The 24445-nt window shown below is 53.4% G+C and overlaps 1 protein-coding gene across 1 annotated transcript in view; it reads right to left on the bottom strand.

Annotated features, from left to right (window-relative positions):
- Positions 1 to 1847: 1847 nt before the first annotated feature.
- The window catches only part of GRIK3 (glutamate ionotropic receptor kainate type subunit 3), a 107496-nt gene continuing 84898 nt past the window's right edge, over positions 1848 to 24445 (bottom strand). The window contains exons 13-16 of the mRNA XM_073803606.1: positions 22613 to 22830; positions 11983 to 12205; positions 11221 to 11471; positions 1848 to 8423 (exon numbers count right to left, since the gene is read on the bottom strand). Of these exons, the coding sequence (XP_073659707.1) occupies positions 8229 to 8423; positions 11221 to 11471; positions 11983 to 12205; positions 22613 to 22830 (887 nt within the window). The 3' untranslated portion in view covers positions 1848 to 8228. The remainder of the gene's footprint in view (positions 8424 to 11220; positions 11472 to 11982; positions 12206 to 22612; positions 22831 to 24445) is intronic.

The following is a 24445-nucleotide window of genomic DNA, read 5'->3' as shown; positions in this document are numbered from 1 at the left end:
CTAGCTGTGTGACTTTGGGCAAGTCCATTCACTTCTCTGATCCTCTGCTTCCCTAATTGTAAAATGGGATATAACAGTGTCTCCTTCAGAGGGTCGTTGTTCAGTCCGTGGGAAGCGCGTATAAAGTGCTGGCAGTGATGCTTGGCGGGTACTGAGTGCCTGCTGATGTGGGCTCCATTTCCTTCCTTGGGGCAGGAGCAAGGAGCGCCCCCTCTGTGGGCAGAGAGGCAGCACACCCTGCTCTTGGGGGTGGGAGAGAGGCAAGGCCCAGCATCACTTCCTTATCTCCTACAGACAGAGCCGTGGAGAGAGAGAGCTCAGTGCCAGCCAAGTGGAGATGGGCCGAGAGGTAGAGTCGGGGGCTTCCCAGAGAGGCTGCCCGATCCAGAGACAGAGCAGCCCCGCTATCCCAAGAGGCCTGGCTGACCCTGGTCCAGAGGCTGGAGTGTCACAGACAGGCTTCTGGGCCAGGCTCTGTGTCCCCCGAGGGAGGAGTCTTGCCTCACTGCTCACCACTCTACCCCCAGGGAGGGCTCAGCACATAGGTGCTAATTCTCCTTCTCCTCCTCCTTTTTCTTAATAAAAATTGCTGTCACTTGTTGGCTTATGATACGCCCAGCCCTATACTAAGTACTTAACTTGCTTTTTCTCATTTAACCCTTACAACCACTCCACGGGCGGGTGGTTTTCATGATCATGCATTTTAAAGACGAGGAAACTGAGGCTCAGGGATGTGAAGCTGCTTGTTCAAGGTTATACACGTAGTAGGTGGTAGAGCTGGGACTCAGACACAAGTTATTTAAGTCCTCAGATGATGGAATAGGAGGGTGTGTATTTTAGGAGGCCTGCCCAATCCATAGAGCTGTTTTTTGGAATTTTCCAGTCTTCTCAACTCTCTTAAAGCAAAGACCCTGAGTACCATGATGGTATTATGTGACCCCGCCCCCCCACCACAGCTGATTGGACTATGATTATGATGATGTCGTACATAGGGAAGCATGGAAGTTTCTGGATGCAAATTAGTCTCTGCCTATGAAATCTGTTTGCATGAGATTTGGAGGCAGAAGTGAGGCAGAGCCCCTCTTCCCGCCCCCTTACGGGCTGTTTCAGACACGAGGTTTTTCCAGCGGCATCACTACCGTTTCCTGGGTGATGAGAAGCAATTGTGATGGGGATGGTGGTGGCCTCAACTTCTTGATCCAGGCTTTCTGAACCCTGGATTGTAGCTCTGGTGTGTTTTGCCTCCCAGTTCTAGTACCAGTCTCAGAGGGGGCCGCTCCCCTGGTGGGTCACTTCTGTACTGTTCTGGGAGCTACTGGAGGCCCATCTTGCTCCCTCATCTTTCACTGGTTTTGTAAATATCCATATCCAATCCCTTCCTGCTTAAAACGTCCTGCCCTGAACCCTTTACTCTGTGTACGGTTTCCATCTCCTGAGAGTAACTGACCGAGCACTTTCTCATTTCCAGTTTGAAAAAGCTCAGGCAAGAGCTCTGATTGGCCAAGTTTGGATAAGAGGCTCACCCAGCCTCCCCAACTGTTGCCAAAGGGACAGGGTCACACCAGGACCTGGCAGCTTCCAAGGTAGCTATGTGGATGGAGATGAGTTGGAGAGGAATGTGTCCAAGCGAAGGGAAGACAGAGGTCAGATGGTGTCAATATGGATGTCCCATGTCAGTATCTGCAATGGGAACCAGGAGCCTGGGCTGGAGCCATCCACCTGCTCGTCACCAGGGTCCCTTGCCCAGGACACAGTCAGCCCCGGTGAACGGCACAACTCAACTGGCAGCACCCTCTGGTTCTAAAGAGAGAAGAGAAGCAGAAAACACATCTCAAGGGATTCCTGTTTTCTAGAAACATTTCTTTATTTAAAATTTAAAACCATATTACTTCATACAGCAAACTGTGCACTTTGATATATCACAGTGTCTTAAAAAGGAAAATAATCGGATTTGTTTGGAAATTTATTTACATCAGCCTAGAATGATTGGCAAGTAACACAGTTACTATGAAACCCAAATTGTTACAAAATGTTTACAAAAAACTATATTCATAGAAATTCTGCATGTCCACAAAGGGCATCCCCTGAATGGCCCAGAGACCAGTGTGTGGGAACCATGTTGAGTGGTATTGGGAGGGGCGTCCAGGCACTCTGGTCTGGGTGGTGGGACAGTGGTCTCACACGGGGCTGCCTGGGGGCTCAGCTGAGAGGCTGGGAACCCAAGTCCCCATCGTGGGAGGCCCAGCCAGGAAGCTGGCCCAGGCAGAGGTGGGCTGGGGGCTTGGAGCACAGTGGCACAGGGGCCCCTGGAGCCTCTGATTCCTGTCCTGGAGCCAGGACAGACCCTTCCTCAGGGCGCCGGGTTCAGATGTGCTCTGGCCAGGGCCCCAGAGGCAGACCCAGAGTTAAGTGCAGACCAGTCTGGTGCATGGGGCCGAAGCAGAGGGCAGGCCGCTGACCACACGCAAGCCCACTCCAGACCATTTCTCTCCTGCGTGCTCCAGAGATGCTCTGACCTGTGATGCCACAGGACCACTAGCTAAAGGATTGGAATGAGAATAGATGGATCTGAGCGGGGCAGGGGTGGAGGCCTGCGGGTACTGCAGGGGCGGAGGGGGCACAAGCACCCTGCCAACTGCCCTGCAGGGGGAGGTGCAGCAGGGGAGAAGGCAGACAGATGGCATTGGGCTGTGCTCGGAGAGGAGTGCCTTCCTGGCTTCGCCTCTTTCACCCCATGTCACTGTTCTGCTCACATCTCTGGCTCCCCGGTCACTCCCTGACAGCTGACCTTGGGGTCAAATGGGGCTGGGGAGGTTGTCTGAGGTGGGACAAACTCTTGGCTGGAATTGCTGGGTCTATAGCTGCTGGAGGCCTCAGTTTTGATCTGTAAAAAAGAGACACACTGTGGGGTGATCTGAGGTCTGTTCTAGAAGACAGGGGAGGGGGATAAGGTCCATACCTAAGGGCACAGGGACATCAGACTGGCACGCTGGCAATGCCCAGGGGGCCATTCTCTTTAAAAAGGGTTTTCCTTAGCTGTGAGCTGTGCCTTTGCGTGTGGTTGAGAACGTGAGGCAGAGGCCTTTGCCACCTAGAATACTCCAGCCTTCTAGGGTATTTCAGGCAGAGCCTGACGCCTCCCTGGCAGCTGGGCAGGCAGGTACTGAGAGCTGGTCTAGGCAGTGGACCCCTCTTTCCCAGCCCTTCAGCTCCCTGGCAACTGCCCTGGGACCAGAGCTGTCATATCGACTCAGGACCCAAGTACTGGTGTGACGTTGCTCCCCAGACCCAGGTCCAGCTGTTCTGCCTCAGACCCTCTCAAATGCAGCCAAGGCCCCTGGGCCACTCCTGCCCATCCCCAGGAGGCACTGGCTGTGTATGGGCCATCTGCCGGCCCCTCTCCCTCGGGGTCTGCAGCTCTGATGTATGCAGGCCCTTCCCTTCCCCCACGGGGCTCTCCGCAGCCCCTGCCCCAGGTGGCGTCCATCCCACACGCCGCAGCTGCAGCCCCCATCTCTCACCTGGTCCCCACCCATACTGGCTGGGTTATGTACACTCTGTGTGCAGACGTGCGGGGAAGGGTGTGTATACACATGGGCTACAGGTCATATATACACTGTGCATATATATATACATACAGCATATATATATATATATCTTTTTACATTCATATATATAATGTATAGAACATTAACCTTCTATCAAAAACAGTTTTGTGACTTCCACGTATGGCCTCAGCGCTGAACTTCTAACTCCAGGGCAAAGCCAGGACTGGAATGAAGGCTCAACTCAAACTGGCCCGGGGACAGAGGGCAGGGCCCTTCTACTGTGGCAAGCAGCTGGGCCCGCTCCAGATGTGTCCACCCAGGCTGGGACTGTTCCAGATATGTCTATTCCAGAGGCCCGTCTACAGAGCTGGGCTCACTTCCTGCATCTGTCCACGGGGCCGGGCCCATCTCAGATGTTAAAAGTCCATATAGATGTTTGTCCAGACCGCAAGGCCCTTCCCAGCTGGCTATCCACACAGGACCACGGACGTGGGCCAGAGTGGGTCCTACTTCCAGATGTTTGCACAGAGAGCTGGGAAGGGCTCGGGGAGAGGTGGGCTTCACACTGAGTGAGCAGCGTCCAGCCCACCCACACGCAGCAGGCCAGCAAGAAGATGGGGGAGGGAGCTTCCCACTGTTCCGGGTGGGCGCGTGCCTGCGTCTGACTTCTGACTTCCTGGAGTTTAAGGAAGGGAGTGACTTCCAACCATCTGGAGCCTTCACTCACCACTGCCACCCTCCTCCATCCACCACTGCCACCCTCCTCCATCCTGGCCCGGACCTGCCCTCCGCCGGGGCCCGGGGCCTTGCGGGGAGCCTGTGTGCTCAGCTAGCAGGGGCGGAGTCCTGGCTGTGGGGCGGTGGCTCCCACGCTTCAGAGATTCAGCGTCAGCTCCTCAGCCAAAGGGGCCTTACGCCTCTTGAGAGACACTCGAAGACACCTGAATGGTGACAAAACTCTCAGGGTTTTCTTAACTGTCCATAGAAGAGAGACCAATACAGGTCAAGGGGAGAGAGATAAGGAGCCCTCATGGCCCCAACCCTATGATCTCAGCGGGTAGTGTGTGTCTTCACTGCTGCCCCTCAATATGGCCAGTTTGATCAGGCTGAGGGGAGGCACTGGCTTTTTGGGGGAGGGGATGGGGGTAGAAGGTAGGGGAGTCTTTTCTTCAGGGCCGGCATGCGGGGCCAGACAGGGACGGGCCAGCACCTGCTCGGGCCGGTCTCATCTTTGCTCCATCCAAACCAGTGTTGATGCCTCCATCACTCCCAGCCACTGACCTCAGTGCCTCCGTGTGGGCGTGCTCCCCCTGCCCACGTGCACCTGCTGCGGCTCAGATCCTTGTCCGCGGGCAGGTGGGCCTGAACTTTAATTCCACATGACCCGCCTTGCTGGGAATAGCTCCCTGGCCCCCATCCCCAAGATGCAGTGGCACCTTCAGTACCCCGGGAGAGAGAGAGCTCACATGTGGGCAGAAACAGGCTCTGCTGCACTCTGAACGCTGGGCTGGTCTCAGAGACAAACAGGTCATCTGGCAGAGCTTGGACATTATCCACACACACGGACATAAGGCTTGAATGGGAGGCGAGATCAGGCCGCGTGTCCTCCCATCCCTGTGTAGGACTCGAGAAATCATTTCAGTCCCTTTCAGGGGATTTCCCAAATTGAACTGTGCCTCTGATTTCCAGCATTCTCTCCTCCTTCGATGGAGCTCTTCCTACCCACTCCACCTCCTTGTCGCCCTTCCCATCACAGTCTATCTATGTGCATAGCCTCAGAAGAAATGACACATTCATGGCATGTCACACACAAAAGCACACACACGTGTGTGTGATACGAACATGGATGTGGGCACGTGCTATGAAATTAGACCGGATAAAGAGAGCGGTTCATGTTTGTGGTTGGTGAGAAAAAATCGGCAGATGCCTTCATCAGAATCTGGTTATCTGGTAATTGCCAAAAAAATGTCATTTTCCCTTCAAACGGGCCACTCTACCAAGAGCAAAGGAGTCACTGGCCGTGAGTCCCTGCAGCGTTTCGCCTCCACTTGGCCGGTCTCCCCGTGCCCATGCCTATGTCATCTCGGCAAATCTTTGTGACAATGATCTCTCCACGACAGAAGTGTTTGCACACTCTGGTTCCCTGCCTTCCTGATTGTCCGTCTCTGCTCCTGCTGTGAGCTGGAACATATGCGTGCATTCGAACACACGTATGTGAGCGCACTCACACACGAACGCCAGTCCCATGTGACTTCTCACATACAACATGCATTGCCCTGTGCTACGTGTCTGTCTGGTTCCGCCCTCCACTGCACACACACATGCGCACGCACGCTCACACATGGACCCCTTGATGACATGGCTTCTCCGTTTAAACATATTTGGCAATGTTTGCAGGTGTTATTCTGTTCTCCACCCTCTGCCATTTGGTGCACAAACGCACACACACACAAGCGTACACAGTCGTTCACGCATGCATACATATGTATACTCACCAGAACCCCATTATGACATGGCTTCTCCTGTTTTTACATGTATGGGGTCCTGCGGCTTGTCCAGATATTTGTCTCCCTCACCCCCAGTTCACACACATGCACACACACACGTCAGAACCCAAAGGATTCTCCTATTATTGCATGCCTGGACTCTGTCACCTGCCTAGTTTGCCCTTCATGCCCAACCCACAAAGATGAGACATACAAAGATACACATATATGCGCGCACACACACACAGACACACACACACTCCTACACCCAGGAGCTCACAACAGCATGGCTTTTCCTATCATGACGTGTGTTGGCTACATGGTATGTCCAGCCCTCTTCTCCCACCTCCAGTGCACAGAGCCTATTGGAGCCACTGTGATTCTGGGAACCAGTCGGTTTGGCCCTGCAGCTCAGTTTGGAGGAGGGACGGTATTTATCACAGGAGTCCACTGTGCTCTCCTGCTTTGGGAGTCCTGAGGGGAGTCAGAGATTACCCTTCACCCCAGCTGAGAAGGTTCTTGAGACCTAAATGTAGCTCTTCCCTAACCAGGGTCCCCAAGCAGAAACAGGAGAGTGGTGGAGGGGTGTGGCTGGTATCTCCTGGGTCCCTGTCCAGAGTCTCCAGGCCCCTTTCCGTTGCTCAAAACCTGCCCTCTGCCCTTGGCCACGGGCAGCCCTGCTGGCCCCATCGTGTTCTCTTTAAGGACACTTTGTTCCTATTCCCTCCATGTCTCATTCATCTCCCAGAATCTTAGAGTCACAGACCTGTAGGGTATCTGTCACAGCTAGCTGGAACCCACAGATCACCTGGTCAACCCCTCACTGTACCTCATCTCTGCTGAACCCCCAAACCCCACAAGGTCCCAACTACCCCAGACAAGAGACCAGGGGCCATAAGGGCCTTGTGTCTCTGTGTGGGGCCTTTGGTTAATTCTCCAGGAAGCAGCTTCTCCCTCCCCACCATGGGGGCCCCTATCAGGGAGGCTATTTTGCTCCTGAACACTTGCTTTTCCTGGGGAGCATCTTTAGGTTTGGCAAGTCCAGGAGGCCAGGTGTTCGTAAGGGCCCTTCTGGCTTTCCCCATCTACCCCAGAGTTAGCCTGTGCCATTGGACATGGTCCTCTTTGGAGGAGGGGTGATGACGTTCACTTCAATCTAGGCTACTTTCCTCCTTCCATGATGACAGGAGAAGGTCAAGGTCAACTGGTCAGGAATGGGGAGCTGCTGAAGGGTAGATGGCAAAGAGCTCAAGCTCCCTAATGCCACCAGGGTTTAGAAAACAGCTTGGTAACCAGCGAAGTACAATCTGCAGGCTCGAGGGCCTGAGGGATTTCCATGGGATCCACTGTTTCTCTGGGCTGCAAATACTGTCTCAGTCTCTAGGCATCCTTTGCAAGAGATTCAGGGGGTCTTCTTTCCTCTGGCCGGAATGTGGGGAAGAATTTGCTCTGACCACTCCTCCATTCCTAGAGACCTCCTAGAGGAGTAGGACCCATTGGGACATTGTCCAGAAGAATTCAAAATGGCGGTCTCTGCGTATCCTCCTCTCCCCCAGCCTCCAGACTCCTCTTTTCCTCTATGGGGCTCTCTGCCTTCAACTTTGCCCAAACAGGGGCTTCCATGGGTGGTGTCAAGTCCAGGAGATCAGGACCACATAAGCAGCCCCTGGGGGATGAAGTCTTCCTTCTGCCCAGGCATGCGGGGTGGCCAATCCCCAACTTCAGCTCCCATTGGCAGCCAAACTGTAAGATCCTCAAGGGACCCAAGGTTTGTGTCTCTGGTCTCACAGTCAAGTTCCAGGAGGCCTGGGCTCACGGGGAAGGAGTGGCAATAGAAGAGCTGTTTCCCATTTTCTTTGGCCCCTGCAGGGCCATGGTAGAAACTTCTGACTGGAGAAGAGAGTCGAGGGGCAGATGAGTTTGGCCTGAGAGAGGCATGTGCTTCCTTTGGCCTTGGCTGTCTTGGCTGGCAGCTTTAGAAACCCATAGAAGAAACAAGAGGAGGGTGAAGCCCGAGCAGCTGGCCTGGGGGCCTGCTGGTTTCCTAGTAGGTAAGGGCAGAGGACTCCTGGCCCAACAGGCAGGCAGCAGCTCTGGTCCCCAAGCCCACTATGGGGACTGGGGATGTTCCTTCCAGTGTCCTTTGCTCTCCTCCGCCCTGCCTGCAGGCCTGTGGTCCCCGCCCCACCTGTGCCTAGGGGAACACGGGGGCCAATGATGTGCTGCAGGTCATGCTGTCCTTGCCTGGAAGCCGGCGATCGTTGAACGTGTGCATGTTGATGACGGCGTCGGTCTTGACCATCATGGGAGGCTGCGGCTTGTGCTTGACCCGACGCTGGCAGGTAAGGGAGAAGCGGATCTCGTCGGCCATGGTACTGCAGAAGGAACGCTGGGGTGGGGGTACGGGGTGGGAGGGCAAGGGGCACATGGGTGAGGCCCGACCCTGCAACTCCAGCCAAGTCCCCCCCTTCCTCCCAGAGCCTGTGCTGAAGCTACCGGGTCTCCCTCACACATTTACCCCACCTGCCTCCTGCCCCTTGTAAGGTGATTATCTTGAGTAGCAGCCTACAGAACGTCACGTCCTTGTCTGGAGTCTAAGGTGGTATCATCTTAGCCCCATGTTACGGATGAGCCAACTGTGGCTCTGACTGGCATGCACATTCACGTTGGAGGAATGTACCCGCCTGACTTTTCTCCACTAGCTTCTGAAGGCAGGAACCAGGCAGTTTCATCCCTATGAGCCCGGCCCCCAGCTTTAGGCCTGGCTCAGAGTCAGTGCTTAAGAAACATTTGATGAATATATGGGTAACCTTGCTGGAAGGGCTTCCAACTGAGGGGAGGGTCACCGCGCTCCCACTCAGGGAAGTTCAGTACATATTTCTCAACTGGGAGGCAGGTCCCTGTAGGGCTGTGGGTGGCAGCGGCCTCTTCTGGCCTGGGTCCCTGTGGATATCCAAGAGGGACAGCTCAAGTGCAGCACTGCCCACAGGTATCTGATGACAGTGGCTCCTATGAGACCAGCTGCCAGAGGTTGTCCTGCAGCTTGTCGAGAAGGCAGTGGGGCTGGGAGGTCCGGGCATCAGCACTGAGACAGTTTGTAGGTAGGCTGTGTGGTGAAGGGGAAGGGGGACCTGGCTTTGAATTCTGTCCCTGCCTCTTACCAGCTGTGTGGCCTTGCCAAGTGTCCCCTTTCTTCCCTACTAAATGCAGACATCGTCCCTCCTCGCCTCCCTTTCTTGCTTCTGAGACTATTTACTGAGACCCACTCTGTGCCAAGCACTGTTCCAGGTGTTAGGCACACAGCAGTGAAAAAGACAGATAAGGTCCTAGCCCATGGTCTAGGAGCCCATGGTCTAATGATGGGACAGAAATAGATAATAAACTTGTGAACAAATAATTTCAGAGAGGGATAACTATTATTAAGAGAATAAAGCAGTGAAATGGGATAGAGTGGGGTGGGGAGGGGGGATAGGTGGGGAAGACCACTTGAGCTTCAGCTGAATGACCAAAAGACTCTAAGAATATGGAGCTCTGGGGGAAGAGCATTTCAGGTAGATGGAACAGCATGTGCAAAGGCCCTGAGGCAGAAGTGTGCTTGGTTAAGGACTAAAAATGTGGCCAGTGTGTATGGAGCAGAGTAAGTGAGGGGGGAGGGTGGGAAGGAGGAGGTTGGAGACGTGGGCAAGGACCAGATCTCATAGGCTTTTCGGTGGAATTTGGAGCTCATTCCAATTGTAATGTAATTCTAATGGAACCCAAAGAATTTGATTGTTATTTTTAGATGTATCATAATTTTTTAAACCATTCCCTATTATTGGACATTTAGGTTTTTTTCACATTATAGTTAACACTTCAACAAACAACCTTGTCAATAAAATTGCACATGTCCTTGGCCACTTCCATTGGGTGCATTTCTAAAAGTAGAAACTGGGGCTTCCCTGGTGGCGCAGTGGTTGAGAGTCCGCCTGCCGAGGCAGGGGACACGGGTTCGTGCCCTGGTCCGGGAGGATCCCACATGCCGTGGAGCGGCTGGGCCCGTGAGCCATGGCCGCTGAGCCTGCGCGTCCGGAGCCTGTGCTCCGCAACGGGAGAGGCCACAGCAGTGAGAGGCCCGCGTACCGCAAAAAAAAAAAAAGAAATTGGTCAAAAGCATGGCCACTTTTAAAGACTCTGGCCATACTACAAAGTTACCTTCCAGAAACTTACCCTCTTGGACTCCCCCCAGCAATATGGGAACATGTCCCTTTTCTTATACCCGTGTGAACTTGAACACCGAGAATTATCTTTGCCCCTCCTCTTTGCTAACTCAAGCGTCCTGATTATAAAGGACTCCATTTAATTTTGGATGGATGTGTAAGTGCATCTTATGCATATGACTTAACTGCAATCTCCTTCCACAGTTGCCCTGAATCTCTTTGAACTTTGCTGTGAGAGGAGCTTCCCCGCAGCCCAGTAGCCCTCAACTCAAGGTGCACATTTGAATCATGCCGTACACTTTAAGAAGCCTATTCCAGGCTCTACCACAGGCCAATTAAAACACAGTCTCCGGGAGTGAGGCCAGGGTATTAGCACTTAAAACACTTTCTCCCTGTGATTCCAATTTGCTACTGGGACCCAGAACCACTACCTAACCACAGTTGATGAATTAATCAGACAGGTTGAACCTAGCAAGCTTGGGCCGGCCCTCCTATCTCTTTATTTATTTATTTATTTTGGTTAAACTTTTGATTATGGAAATTGCCAAATATATGCAGAAGTGGAGAGAAGAGTATAATGAACCCCCTATGTAAGCATCACGAAGCTTCGACAATTACCCTGGAGGGGTTTATGCAAGGGAATGACACGGTTTGAATTAAGTTTTAAACAGGGCGCTGGCTGCTGTATGGAGAGCAGCTGATCGAGAGGAAAAGTGGAGGCAGGAAGGCCGGACTGGAGGCTGGTGCATGATCCAGCTGGACAGGATGGGTGTGGCCTGGTGTGGAGCTACACTGAGGGGAAAACATGCTCGGAGTCAGTGCAGAGGTGGGGCTGGCAGGGCTTCCTGGTGGACTGGATTCAGAGTGGGCTACGGTGGGGATGGGATCAGACACCACCTTGCACCTGGCACATAGGGGGTTAGAAACCAGCGCAGACCCCGTTCCGTCTCCTTCCCTTCCCCGCGCAGGCCCCAGCTCCTGGGGGCTTACCTGCTCTCGCTCTGCTGTCTTGCGGAGCTTATATACAAACTCGCCCACAGCCACCAGCACAGACAGGACCAGCCCGGCGGCCAGGACGATGAAGATGCCCCCGATCTTCTGGATGCCCAGGGCGCTGGCCTCTTTGTTTTCCTCCTCGGGACACCCGCTGCCCCGCCACCACTTCTCCTTCAGGACGTGCAGCTTGTCCTCCTCCTGCAGCTGCAGGATGGCGATGGTGATCTTGTCCCGGTATGGGGAGCCTGAGTGGGGGAGAGAGGAACCTGGCTGTCAGCAGCCTTCAGTCCACCTGTGCGCCCCTGTCAGTACCCTGGTGGGTGCCAGACACCACCGCTGGGCCTCTCAGTACGCTCACCCAAAGGGGGACCCTAGTGCCAGGAGGCCCCTCTTGAAATCCACCTATGGTGTCTGGGTGGAAGGGTCCTGATTTGGGGTGCAGAGTCTCCATAGGCCTGCAGAGCATCTGGGCGGCATCAGCAGGGGTGAGGTCAGGGAGAGGAGGCGTGACCTCTGAATTGACCCCCCACCTTTGTGCCTGCCCAGGTCTCCTCTGCTCAGGCCAGGCCTGACCTCACAAGGCTTGTGTCTCTACCTTTCTGCTTCTGGGCTGAGGAAACAGCCCAGTGGGGTTTTAAGGCTCAGTGGGGTGACCTGGGAGAGGGAGCAGGGGGCCGTGTGTGCGCACGAGTGGATGTGGCGGTTTCGCTCACCCTTTGTCACCCGCCACCCTCCCGCCTGCAGCCCCACGCTCACCCATGGGCGTGCCAATGCCGTAGCCCTTGGAGTCGATGAGGCCCCCGATCTGGGTGAGGTTGCAGTTCCTCTGGGTGATGTACTCGATGGTGGTGGACTCCATGAGCAGCGCGTAGTCGGCTGTCAGCGCCCGCTGCACGCCCTCCTCGTTGTTCTTCACCAGTGCCGAGGGCTTACTGCTCATGAAGGCCCACATCTTCTCGAAAGTGGAGATCTTGGATTTCTGGGCCGTGGGGAGGGATGAGGGGTGGTGATGCACACACAGGTACTGAGCACACAGGGATCAAGCACAGCTCACCCCTTAGCAGGGCCCGGGTCACTGAACTTCGTGCACAGTCCTCAGAGCGAGGAGTGCGACCCACTGCGCAGATGTGGAAACTGAGGGCCTGGGCGGATAGGTCCCCAAACGCACAGCTGCTGAGTCATAAACCTGAGTCGAGCCAACCTACCCGAAAGCACTTGGCTCTTGGCCACGGCACGAGTATGTTTCAGGCTGTTCTTTTAAAAATTAATTTTCTCTCTCTAAGATTTATTGAACAATTAAACATGTGCAGGTCCCGTTCTAAGTGCTTTGCCTGTATTAACTCACGGATTCTTCCCAGCAATCATAGGGGGCAGGTACTGTCATTAGCCCCATTTTACAGATGAGAAAATTGAGTTTACCTGTGCCTCAATTTGCCTAATTTACTCAGACACAAAGTGGCAAAACCAGCTTCTAACCCAGGCCATCTGGCTCCACAGCCCATGCTCCTAACCATAGAGCTGCACTGCCTCGCAGAAGCCACTGTGAAGGTGGGGGGAGGGGCAGGGGCTGATGAGGGCAAAGCTCGGTGGATTCTGGGCCTCCCACTCCCACTTCAAGCAGGTCGCTCTATGTACCATGCTACAGGGGAAGATTTGTCTGAGGCAAGTGCTCCTGTCTGTTCTCCTTCAAAACAGTAAAAGAGAAGCAGGGGGCTTCCCTGGTGGCGCAGCGGTTGAGAGTCCGCCTGCCGATGCAGGGGATGCGGGTTCGTGCCCCGGTCTGGGAAGATGCCACATGACGCGGAGCGGCTGGGCCCGTGAGCCATGGCCGCTGAGCCTGCGCGTCCGGAGCCTGTGCTCCGCAACGGGAGAGGCCACGACAGTGAGAGGCCCGCGTACCGCAAAAAAAAAAAAAAAAAGAGAAGCAGGGTGAGAATTGCAGAGAGGGGAGAAGAGTGGGGGCAGTCAGAGCAGGTGGTCCACAGACCCCCTCAGCCTCTCGTTCCAGAGCATCCTGGGCAGGACGCTGCTCCATGAATACGGAACCAGCATCCCTAAGATCAGGCCTGGTGGGTGGGCTGCTGCGCGTGCCCCGCCTGGCTGGGGAGACCCAGAGAGGGCCTGGGGCCAGGAGAGGGGGCCAAGGTTCCATGTTGCTTGCTGCCTGGGGAGACTGGGCAGACCTGGGTGCGTGCACTCATGAGATTTCTTGGGAACTTAGTGCCTGCCGGCTGCCTGCTCCCAGCAGGGATCAGCCTTGCCTCTGCTGATCCCAGGGGAACAGGTGGCTCTGCAGGCCTCATTGTCCCTGGCTGTTTCCAAGTCTGGCTGTGCCTGTTTGTGATGTCAGCCTGTCTGACTGGCACCCGGCCCAGCTCCAGTGTGCGTGATGGCATGGGTGTGCTCAAACAGGCTGGCGCGGGGCTGCGGGCGGGGGGAGAAGCTGTGACTGCCAGGAGTGGCGGGGGGAGGGGGCTGGGAGGAAAGCGGACCTTCTCCTCTCCAGGTGTTTCCTAGCGCTAAGGGCTGTCCCCTCCAAGACTGGCTCCTGGAGACCCAAGCACGCCTCGGGGAGGAGGGAGCCCCGGAGCAGCAGGCAGCACCCCACTCGAGATTCCACCTGAGCCCCGAATCTCTTGAGTGCCAGGGATGCCCCCTTTGGGCACAGGGCCTGAGGGCACCTTCATAGACGAGTTTCTCCCTTGGGTCCATTCTCACTCTGCTACTTTTCCCGCCCTGATTCTCTACAGTCGGAAGCTTTGAACTGGCTCCAATTATCCCCATCCCTGGGATTCATGCCCTGGTGTGATCCCTTACCCTTGAGTGTGGGCTGGGCTCAGTGACTTGCTTTTAACCCCCGCCCCCAGGAGTGATGGGATGTCATGCCTGAGATTAGGTTACAAGAGACTGTGACTTCTGTCTTGCTTCTGCTCTCTCTGGCTCCTCTGGCTTGCTGCTCTGATGGAAGCTGGCTGCCATGCTGTGAGCTGCCCCATGGAGAGGCCCACATAGCAAGGAACAGAGGGCAGCCTCCAGACGACAGTCAGTGGAGATGGAAACCCTCTGCCCAACAGCCCAGGGGGAACTGAATGCTGCCAACCACCACGTGAGTGAGCTTAGAAGTGGAGCCTGGAGATGACCACAGTGTTAGCCAGCACCCTGATCCCAGCCTGTGAGAGGCCCTGCACAGAGGACCCAGCTATGCCAAGCTGATTCCTGACCCACAGACTGTGAGGTCATAATGTTGTTGTTTTAAGACACTAAGTTTGCGGTAATTTGTTATGCAGCTATAGGTAACTGATACACTCTCTTACACACATACTGACGCAAGCTACTTTTATTCCCAAGATCGTTGCTTTTTCAGATGACCAGTTCCAACTCTCCTTCTAATCAGGTTATCCAAGTCCAATCATCACTGCTTGGCAGGGACACATGGCCTCAGACACTCTGCTCTCTTGGTTATTGTAACCAAATACTATTCTCCAATCAGTGGTTTCAGCACCTCAGCTCCTTTTCCATCCCAGTCTCTCCTGCTTTCCAAATTCTCCTTCTTCTACTAGAGGTGGGAATTAGGAGTGTAGGAGGCCATCAGGGCTCCTTTTACATCTCCTAATGCATGCAGGCATGCATCCATCCATCTATCCAGCCATCCGTCTACCTATCCATCCACCCACCCATCCTCTCATTCATCATGTTCATGTTCTCACCCCTTCACTCACACACTATCTACACACTAATTTATTCAACTAACTATCCAACTATCCACCCAGCCTTTTACTTATCCATCCATCCTTACATCTCACCCATCTTACCCACTCATTCTCCGACACAACCAGCCATCAGTAACTTGAAAATGAACCACACAGGGAGCCCTGTCCCACTCCTTCTGTCTAGAAGAGGATGAGAACTTCTCCTCTTTCTGCAAACGCCTCCCTGCATCCTCTCCCCAACACCCCATTCCTTCTATACATAGGCATGCCTGACATCAAAATATATGCTCTTCCCAGTAACACCCCATCATAAATGGAGATAGAAATTTCCATTGGAGGCTGGCGAGGGAGAGGCTGGTATTGAGGCTGATGGGCTTTGAGGAGAGACACGTGAAAGCCTGAAGCAGGTGAAGGAATGGAACGGGGAAGATGGGTAAAGACACCAGAAAGCTTGGGCCAGTTAAGATGAAAAGTGACGATAAGGCGGGAAGCTGGCTGTGATGCTGATTTCAAGAGGTTCTGCTCTCCCAGCTCCAGTGTCAACTAATTCATTACCTTCTTCACCTTTAGGCAGATGGGTCTGAAATCTTCTTCCCTAGAAAGGTGGCCCCTGTGTTTGTCTCATATCTTGGGATCCCCATTTTCAACAAAACCCACTGATAGTTTCTGATTCCCCTTAGGTTCTGTCCTTGAGTGATTCTGTGATTCTGAGAACATCCCTGAAAAGCTTCCCTGTGCACCTCTGAGGCAGGGAGGGATACAGCCAGGGCCCCTCCTGGAATCTCAGTCCCCTCTCCTATCTTCCTGGGCCTCGTCACAAGATGCCTGAGTTCCGTCACTGGCCTGAGTTACTTACCACCCCAAGGAATGGAGTCTCACGTACCTACGACTCTAATGCCATCCTCCCTGTCCCAGCTCCAGTGGGAACCTTAATAAGCATTGCTTCAGGGCCAGTCACCCAAATCAATTAATGGAATCGCTTGGAGCAGCCGATACAGGGCGACATGCCAGGACGGAGAGGATTTTTTTATCAGTGAATTTGGCAAGAAAGTAAGTTTCAGACTCACGACTTTCAATTCTAGCCTCCTCAAAGAAGTAAATTGATTTTCCCCCACTGAAGATATTTAATCTTGAGAATTTAACATTTCTGCACAAGAAAATGTATATAGGTATATATATATATGTATAAAAATATATATCAATTCCAAAGAGAGCTGAATCTCAGGGAATGTGTGTGGGGAGGCAATGTGATTCCATGTGAGACCTTGAGTATTTTCCATACTGGAAAAGAGACCTTTTTCCAGATTAACTGGCTTTCTTATCCCTGGATGTGGAGTCTTTGGCCTTATTGGATCCACGTACCCGAGCAGTTAATCATGTCTCTTGGGTTATTTTCATGGGGACCAGGAGGCTCCCTGCCTCTGCCCACTTCGCCAGGGCAGACTTGCTGACCCTCTGGCCCAGCAGCTGCCTCTGCTGTCTGCATGTGCCCCTGAGGCTTGCCTGTGCGGGGGCTGCAGGCTGGCCCCTGAAGGGGGAGTTAGGAGGTGAGGGCTGCAGGCTGACCCTTGCAGGGGGGAGTCAGGAGGCGAGGGCTACAGGCTGGGGATGGAGGTGGTGGGAGGGGTCGGCTCCACTGCATGGACTCTGGTGTCACACCTAGCTGGGTTCAAATGCCAGCTCCTTCTGTGACCACAGGAAGTGATGTCACATCTCTGAGCCTCATTTTCCACATGTGTAAAATGGGAATCAGCTTAGCCCAGAGCCAGGTTCCTAGGCAGTGCCTGATAAGTGGCCAGCGTCATTCTCTGTCTTCAAGCCTCCTTTATTCTCTTTAAGGTTCAGTTTTCTCATCTAGAAATTGGGGATAATAATTTCTAGAGTGCAGAGTTTCTATAGAAACTAAATGACATAGTACTCAGTGGCAGAAAATTCCAGTGCTGAGACGGGCTAGGCAGAGTACTGTTAATAAGTAAAGACTGCTGAGTGGAGTTCTGATAAGCGGGAGACGGCCGCCGCCTCTTGGCACCTGACAATCTCTCTTCGGGAGAGCCAGCTCAGTGATGCCCCTTCATCTTTCACATTTTCGAGAAGCTGGATATGTGAATTTTTTAAATGCAAAAATCTCCCCATTTTAAAATGCTGGCCACTAATTAAAAATATATAAGAGGGCTTTCCTGGTGGCGCAGTGGTTGAGTGTCCGCCTACCGATGCAGGGGACACGGGTTTGTGTCCCGGTCCGGGAAGATCCCACATGCCGTGGAGCGGCTAGGCCCGTGAGCCATGGCCGCTGAGCCTGCGTGTCCGGAGCCTGTGCTCCGAAAGGGGAGAGGCCACAACAGTGAGAGGCCCGCATACCACAAAAAAAAAAAAAAAAAAAAAATATATATATATATATGAAATATGCTGCCCCCAAAATCGTATCTGTGAGCTAAACAGGGCTGTGTATCACCAAGAATAAACAATAAAAATAGTTAACATTTATTGTATGCATTCTCTGTGTCAGGTATGGTTCTAAGTTTTCTATATAAATTATCCCATTTAATCATCTCAATAATCACCTCTACAAGGTGTGTGTGTGTGTGTGTGTGTGTGTGTGTGTGTGTGTGTGTGTGTGTGTGTACTATTATTATACCCATTTCATAGGTGAGAAAACCGAGGCACAGAGAGGTCATCAGTAACTGAGTCGTTTTCAATAACTTTCCATCATCCCCAGGCCTCCCCTGCCCCTTTTGCTGCCTTCTGCCTGCCTGGTCTGGGTCTCTTCTATTCTGAGGACCTCTGGGCTCCCCCTGAAGTGTTTAGCTCTGTGCAGGGGTAGACAGCCATCCTGTGATAGAGGCACCAATGTCCTCCACAAAGCCCCCAGGCCCAATCTGGAGGGACCTGGAAGAAGAGAGGTTCTCCAGGTGTCCACTGGCTGGAGCTTCTCCATGGGACTCCAGTTAAACCCTTGCATCAGGAGGGGACTACATGGCAAAAGGAGAAAAGGGGCCAGCCAACTTGCCCATCTTCTGGGTCAGCCAAACAGAGGGGCATCCAGAGGAGAAAGCCTTTGCCTTAAATGTGTTGTGTGCCTAGCTCTGGCCTAACCACTGTGTATACAGTGGCTGACTGAATCTCCTTGCTAATTGCTGCATGGTGGGAATCAGTATCCATGTCATCCAGGTGAGCAAATTGAGGCTCAGAGAAGTGAAGTGACTTATCCAAGGTCACCCAGCACAGACAACAGCCAAGACTCAAGTCCTGGTCTGTCTGACTCTGAGACTGCACCAGGCTGCACCACAATGAATTCTGCCTGGTCACTGCATTTCTGTCCTCCTATCCTGCTTCTGCTTGAAAGCAGGGCTAAGGCTCTATCAGAGAGGCCAGCAGACAGGTCAGGAGAAACTGGGAGCTGAGCTTGGGAGCACCCTCCTGAGCCTTCCAGCCCAGGGAAGAGTCTGCTGAGCAGCTGGAAGGTAGGGAGATGGACTGGATGGCCTCTCCAGGCACCTTCCAGGCTCAGTTGCTAGGATGGGGCAAAGCTGTGCAAGGGGTGGGGCTTGACGGTGCCAGGGACCTGGGGAGCCTGGAACTCTTGGTCCCCAGCTCTATCTCTTTCCTAAGTGGCTGTCACTCACACACAGTCCCTCCCACGTGTGATGTGTCTCTCCCACCGCAACACCAAAGAGGGCTAAATCCTTGGAGAAGCTGTCTTCTGACATCCTCTGCCTTCAAAGTTGCCCAGCCCTCCCCGCCAAGAACACGCTTTCCCAACGTCCTCCTTTCCATTTGCCTACATATTTTTACAGCCAAACAACACTTTCAAAGGCCTCCTTTTTCTTCTCCTAATTAATTTTTATCTTCCAAGACGGAGGGAGGACAACACGGGAGACATTGTTTGTGATGTTTGCTGCTCCCTGACAACTCTTCAAATGAAATTTCCTCTGGAATGATGGGCTGCCACTAGCCACGCGTCTCCCAGGCTACAGAGTGGGGGAGCGAGGGGTCTGGAGCCCCCCGAGAGACCGGCGTCTCGCTTCCTGCTGTTGTCATCTTTGGATGGAATGGGCTCTCTCCCTCAAGTGCTACTCTCAGCCAGGGGGGCTTTTTAAGACAGTTTGCAGCTTAACCAGGAAACATGCTAACTGCAGAAATGAAGTTCATTTGCCCTGTGCTCTGGAACCTTCAGGGGTGCTACCTGCTGGGTTCCTGTCCTCAGCATGGTCTCCTGTATTTGCTTTACTTGGCCTCTGCTGTCTTTTAATTCCATCCTTTAATTCGACAACGGCATCCACTCAACGTGATTATTTAAGCAACTACGATGTGCCAGGATGGTTCTAGGCTGGGGATACGGCTTCACTCTTCCCCAAGGAACTCCTGGACTGTGGCTGGCTCTTTAGAGAAACAATATGGACACGGAGACAAAGAGCACAGGCATTAGAGCCAGACTACTTGGATTCCAATCCCAGCGCTGCATTTCACCAGCTGTGTGACGTTAGGCAAGAAATATGAACTCAGGTTACTTTCTGAGCCTTCCTTTCATCATGTGTTAGAGGTGACAATAATAGTCTCAACCTTCTAGGGATGTTATGAGGATGATAGGAGTGAATACAGGTAAAGTACTTGGAACGTTGCCTGGCACACAGTAAGTGCTCAATAAACGTTACTATAGTTTTGACTTTGCCAATGTCTCCTAGACATCCTATGGCAACCTCTGGAGCTGATTCCTGTTCAACCCTAGTGCCAGTCTTGCCGTATACACTCACGGGTGGGAGAGAGGACCACCCCTCCAGGAGAAGACCCTGGAGTGGCTGCGGGAGAGGGCAGTGTGTGTGCAAACAAAGTATCTGACTGTACATCCGGCTCCATTGATCCTTGATCTGCTGTTTGATCACCCGCAACTCACCCAGCCCCTCTGGACCTCTGTTTCTCTAGGTTAAACTCAGGTTTCCTTCCAGCTCTAACTTGAAAGTGACCATAAGGAGGCTACCCCCAGGCCCAGTGCAGGGGTGGGGAAGGGGGAGGGCTTGAGGAGGGAGGTATGACTAAGGAGGGTGGGCTGGGGGTGGGGCAGGGAGGAAGAAAGTTTGTCCAGGGACCTTCTAGGAGGGTCTTTTCTTCTAGCTCATCATCCGAGGTGGGGATAATGCATCCACACTCAGGTTCCTCTCTGCCTACATAACAGTCCCACCGCTGCCGCCGATGGAAGGGAGCCTAGGCAAGAGGGCTTTCATTTGAACTAAAGCAGGAGACAAGGTGGCCAGAGAGCAAGCGGAATTCACTGGTGATCAGGAGGGCAAGGAAGGGGAGTTGGTTCTGCAGGGGGATGTGGAGTTGCTGTTTCTGGCCAAAGGCCCTTGCGAGCCTGGGCCCTTAAGCCCCAGCATCCCAGCTGGGTGGCAGCATCTGTGTCCCTCCCCTGCCCTCCTCACTGCACCATTGGCAGGGAAGGTGGGTGAGGGTGGATCGGGCTGCGGGAGGTGCTGCTTGATGCCGAGGACAGCAGCTCAGTGGGGAGCAGGGACCAGGCTCTTGGAAGCCAATCTGAGCATCTTAGCGTGGAGGGAGGCAAGGGCATCCAATCAGTGGCAATGAGCCTGCACTGGGCTTATTTATGCTGCTTCCCTTTGATTGGGAGCCCTGCTTAGAGACGGGCTCATCTGTAATGCATGAGGAATGCTCTAGCACAAAGGGCTGGGCCATAGCCTGCGGACAGGCAGAAGCAGGCGCAGCACACGCGCACACACACACACACACACGCCCATCCCCCCACTCACACTTATCTAAGCACACCTGTTGGGACATTTAAGCAGACAGACACGCGTGCATGTTCCACCTACGTATCCACGTAGACACTGGCACACACCTGTAAACAATCATAGGCACATCTCCACATGCCCAGATCACAGAGACACATGCACACATATGCTGGTCAGTACATATATGCAGACACACATGTCCAAGCATAAAGACACACAAGCACCCAGACAGGCTGGCTCTGGTGCATGGACACACGTGTGCACACATACACACATGAATGTGCCTTCACACGTCGTATACCGCTACACGCGCACGTGAAGGCATTCACATACTCACATCCTTGCTCGCCCTCATGAACACACACACCGGGTCCCAGAGAGCCCCTAGCGTGCTTAGGACAATGCTTTATCTTCCCCACACTCTAAATACATGGTGGTGACCTTGTAGGAAGACCGAGTTTGCCAGAGGCAACATCCTGGAGGGGAGTCTGTTTCCTCTCTTCGCTCTTCACTAAGCAGCTGCTTCTACCCTTAAGAAGAGGCACAGGGGAGGCCGGGGTGGGGGGAGTGCTACTGGGGCTCCACGCCCAGGAGGTAGAAGGCTTTCCCACACAACCCCTTCTTTCTGTCCTTACTCAGACCCCATTGGAGGCTCAGTCTGTCACTCAGAGGCTTAGCCTGGAAGGAGGCAAGGGCTGGGGGATGGGGAACCAGGGCCCGGAGGAAAGCAAACCCCCCCAGGCTTTCAGACGGATTGACTACTAAACACATACATGAATGAATGGACCCATAGCCACAGAATGCCCAGATCCTGACCATTTCTGAGAAATCATTAGAGCAGTGGTCCTCAAAGGGTGGGCCCTGCACCAGCAGTCTCAGCCTCACCTGGGAACTCATTAGAAATGCACATTCTCAGGTCCCCCAGGACCTACTGAATCAGTAACTTCAGGGGTGGGGCCCAGCAATCTGGGGGTTCCCCAAGCCTTCCGGGTGATTTGGACACACACTCAAGTCTGAGAACTGTGGCTCAGAACATGGGCTTTGGAGAAAGGCAGGCCTGGGCCAGCCTCGGGCTCCTTCAGCCGTGAGTCCTTGGACAACCCGCTTAATGCTCCAGGCCTTAGTCTCCACACGTGTAAAGTGGAAACAACTGCAGTACCTACTCCACGGGATTTATCACGAAGATTAAATGAGACCAAGCATGGAGCACCTGGCCCACTGTGAGCTCTCAGTGGTGGTAGCTATAATTATTATTACTTTAATTTCCAGAAGAACATTTACAGCTATCGGTGGTCAGGGTCATTCAGTGTCCTAAACCCTCAGCTACTCTAGTAGAAGGTGAAAAAACAGTAAGGAACTAAGCCAACGCTTTACAAAACAGGGGGGTGCAGCAAAGTCAGACCCCCATGAGAGCAGTAACCTGAGCAGCTGACAGGGGCTTTACACGGACACCAGCGTTCCACGAGTGTAACATGCTAAGGAATGCTTGTAAATGCTTGTTCAAGTTTTAAGCCTCCTTCCTTCCCTGGAGGATGTTCCCCCTGCTGCTCTCTCAGTGGCGGAGAGCTCACCCCAAGCCCAGGCCAGCCTCTTGGAAGTGGAGGCTGCTGAGACGCAAAGCCGAGGGCAGGGAGCCCCCTGGCCCCAGGGCCTGTGTGTGTGTCTGGGCCATGCTTCTCCTTCCCCCTTTTCCAGCCTCTTCTCTCCACCTGTCCTCCTCTGATGATTTAAGGAAACACAGCATATTCATGCTGCTTGTCCCAGGTATGGAAACTTCTAGGATTCGTGCTGGGACCAGCCCAGATGGCCACATCACTACAGCTCCTCAAAGTCAACTGGTCCCAAACAGGGATGGGCGGAGCCCTGGGGATTTCTGGTCCTTTGGCTCTGTGTGGTTAGGGAAGGATAGTGAAGGGAGGGAGAAGGTCTCACCTTGAAGAAGGTCATGGTGGCCCCGTCCTTGACAGCCCCATACTCGATTTTGGTTTGCTTGGCCAGGTCATCGGCAGAGTCGATGGGCGATTCCATGCGCTCCACGGTCAGAAAGGCAGCCAGGTTGGCCGTATAGGAGGAGATGATGATCAGCGTGAAGAACCACCAGATGCCACCAATGATGCGCGTGGACAGGGCTTTGGGCATCAGCTCAGACCCTGGGAGGAGGGAGGAGGAGACTGGTGGTCCCTGACGATGCCCAGACCAGGGTTGCTCTGGTCCTCTGGGACACGGACTCCACTGACAACCTAGTAACAGCGGAGACCTCTTCCCTAGACCAGTGGTTCTCCAAGTGTAGTTCCTGGACCATCAGCATCACCCGGGAACTTGTTAGAAATGCACATTCTCAGGCCCCGCCCCAGGACCTAATGAACCAGTAACTTAGGGGTGGGGCCCAACAATCTGGGCTTTGATAAGCCCTCCAGGTGATCCTGATGCAGGCTAAAATTTAAGAACCACCGCTCGAGAAAAACACGCACATGCACAACATTTCCCAGGCTTGTCAGACCCTCTGATGCCTATCCGTGAACCACCTGTGTGGTCCCAGGTTCTGAACACCTGGAAGTCTTGAGTGAGTCCTGCTCTTAGCTCTTAGTTCTCTGTGTGATCATGTGCCAGACAGCTTCCCTCTCTGGGACTCTGTAAAGCATCGTCCTTCCTCTGTCCCAGCCTCATGCAAATACCACAATGCTGCTGTAATGATATAATTTGAGGAGGAACTGTGTTGGAAATACGAGTGGTACACAAATATAAGATTGCTATAGGATGCTTTGCAGGAGGAGAAAAATCAACATTTTTTTGAAGCTCTTCGCCGAAATAGATCATTCCTCCTCCCCGACCTTGCGTGCGAAGCACAATTTAGCTGAAACCTTCTAACTGAAGTAATTAACTAGGTGGCTTTCAAGAGATTTAAATAGCAAGTGACTCGTGAACTTTCCAGAACATTCGGCCCTGCCGTCTGAAAAGCGTCTGCTTTGATATGGATGAATTCTTTTCTCAATCACTCAAGGGAGAGTTTTTCAAATACATAACTATTTTTCTCCCTCCTAATCAAAACCTTGTGGGGAATACATCAGGGGCCAGTGCTTTGAATAAGCAGCAGGAGGTGAAAGGGAAGCTATTACTGCATTGAGGGGTCTCCAGGTCCTTCCCAACTGTCAGTGAACAAAGATGATGAATGAAGAAGCAAGGTGAGGCTTCAGGACACTCATTAATGGTGGGGACGGAGAGAGGCACTTCCCTGTAAAGCTGCCTGTCACTTCCCAGCTGCTGGAGACCACGCCCCCGCCTCCACCCCCAGCTTCATCTGCCTGGCCCTCCCCCAGGCAAGGGGCTAGAGTTGCCCCCAAAGGGAGAATGACTTATTTTACTTGTTTGCTTGCTGAGCTCTGCCAGGCTCTGTTGGGCCCCTGACCCGGCCTCTGTCGTGGCTGGGAGTTCGCTCAGGTCAGGGTCCTTCATTCAAGTGCCCAGCACAGGGCTTGGCGTGTAGTGGGGACTCAGGAGACACTGAGATAACATCAGTCATTCATTCCTTTGGCATTTGCTAGTATATATCTACTGAGGACCAGGGTTTGTGCTGGGCCAAGAGGATACACACAGATGAGTGAGGGACAGAGACATTCTTTGCCCCTTGGATCTCCTTCCCTCCCTGGTGCCCCTGTTGCCCACTGTCCCCCTGTGGGTCCCTAACCCAGGCAGAGGTAATGAACAGAGGCAATGAGCACTTGGCTCCTGGTCATCAGGGCTTGGGGGTGGGGTTCTTCTGGGGGT

Source organism: Tursiops truncatus, chromosome 1 (assembly GCF_011762595.2).
Source record: "Tursiops truncatus isolate mTurTru1 chromosome 1, mTurTru1.mat.Y, whole genome shotgun sequence".
In the NCBI taxonomy this organism is placed as follows: Eukaryota; Metazoa; Chordata; class Mammalia; order Artiodactyla; family Delphinidae; genus Tursiops; species Tursiops truncatus.
This window is presented reverse-complemented; position numbering and strand designations above follow the sequence as displayed.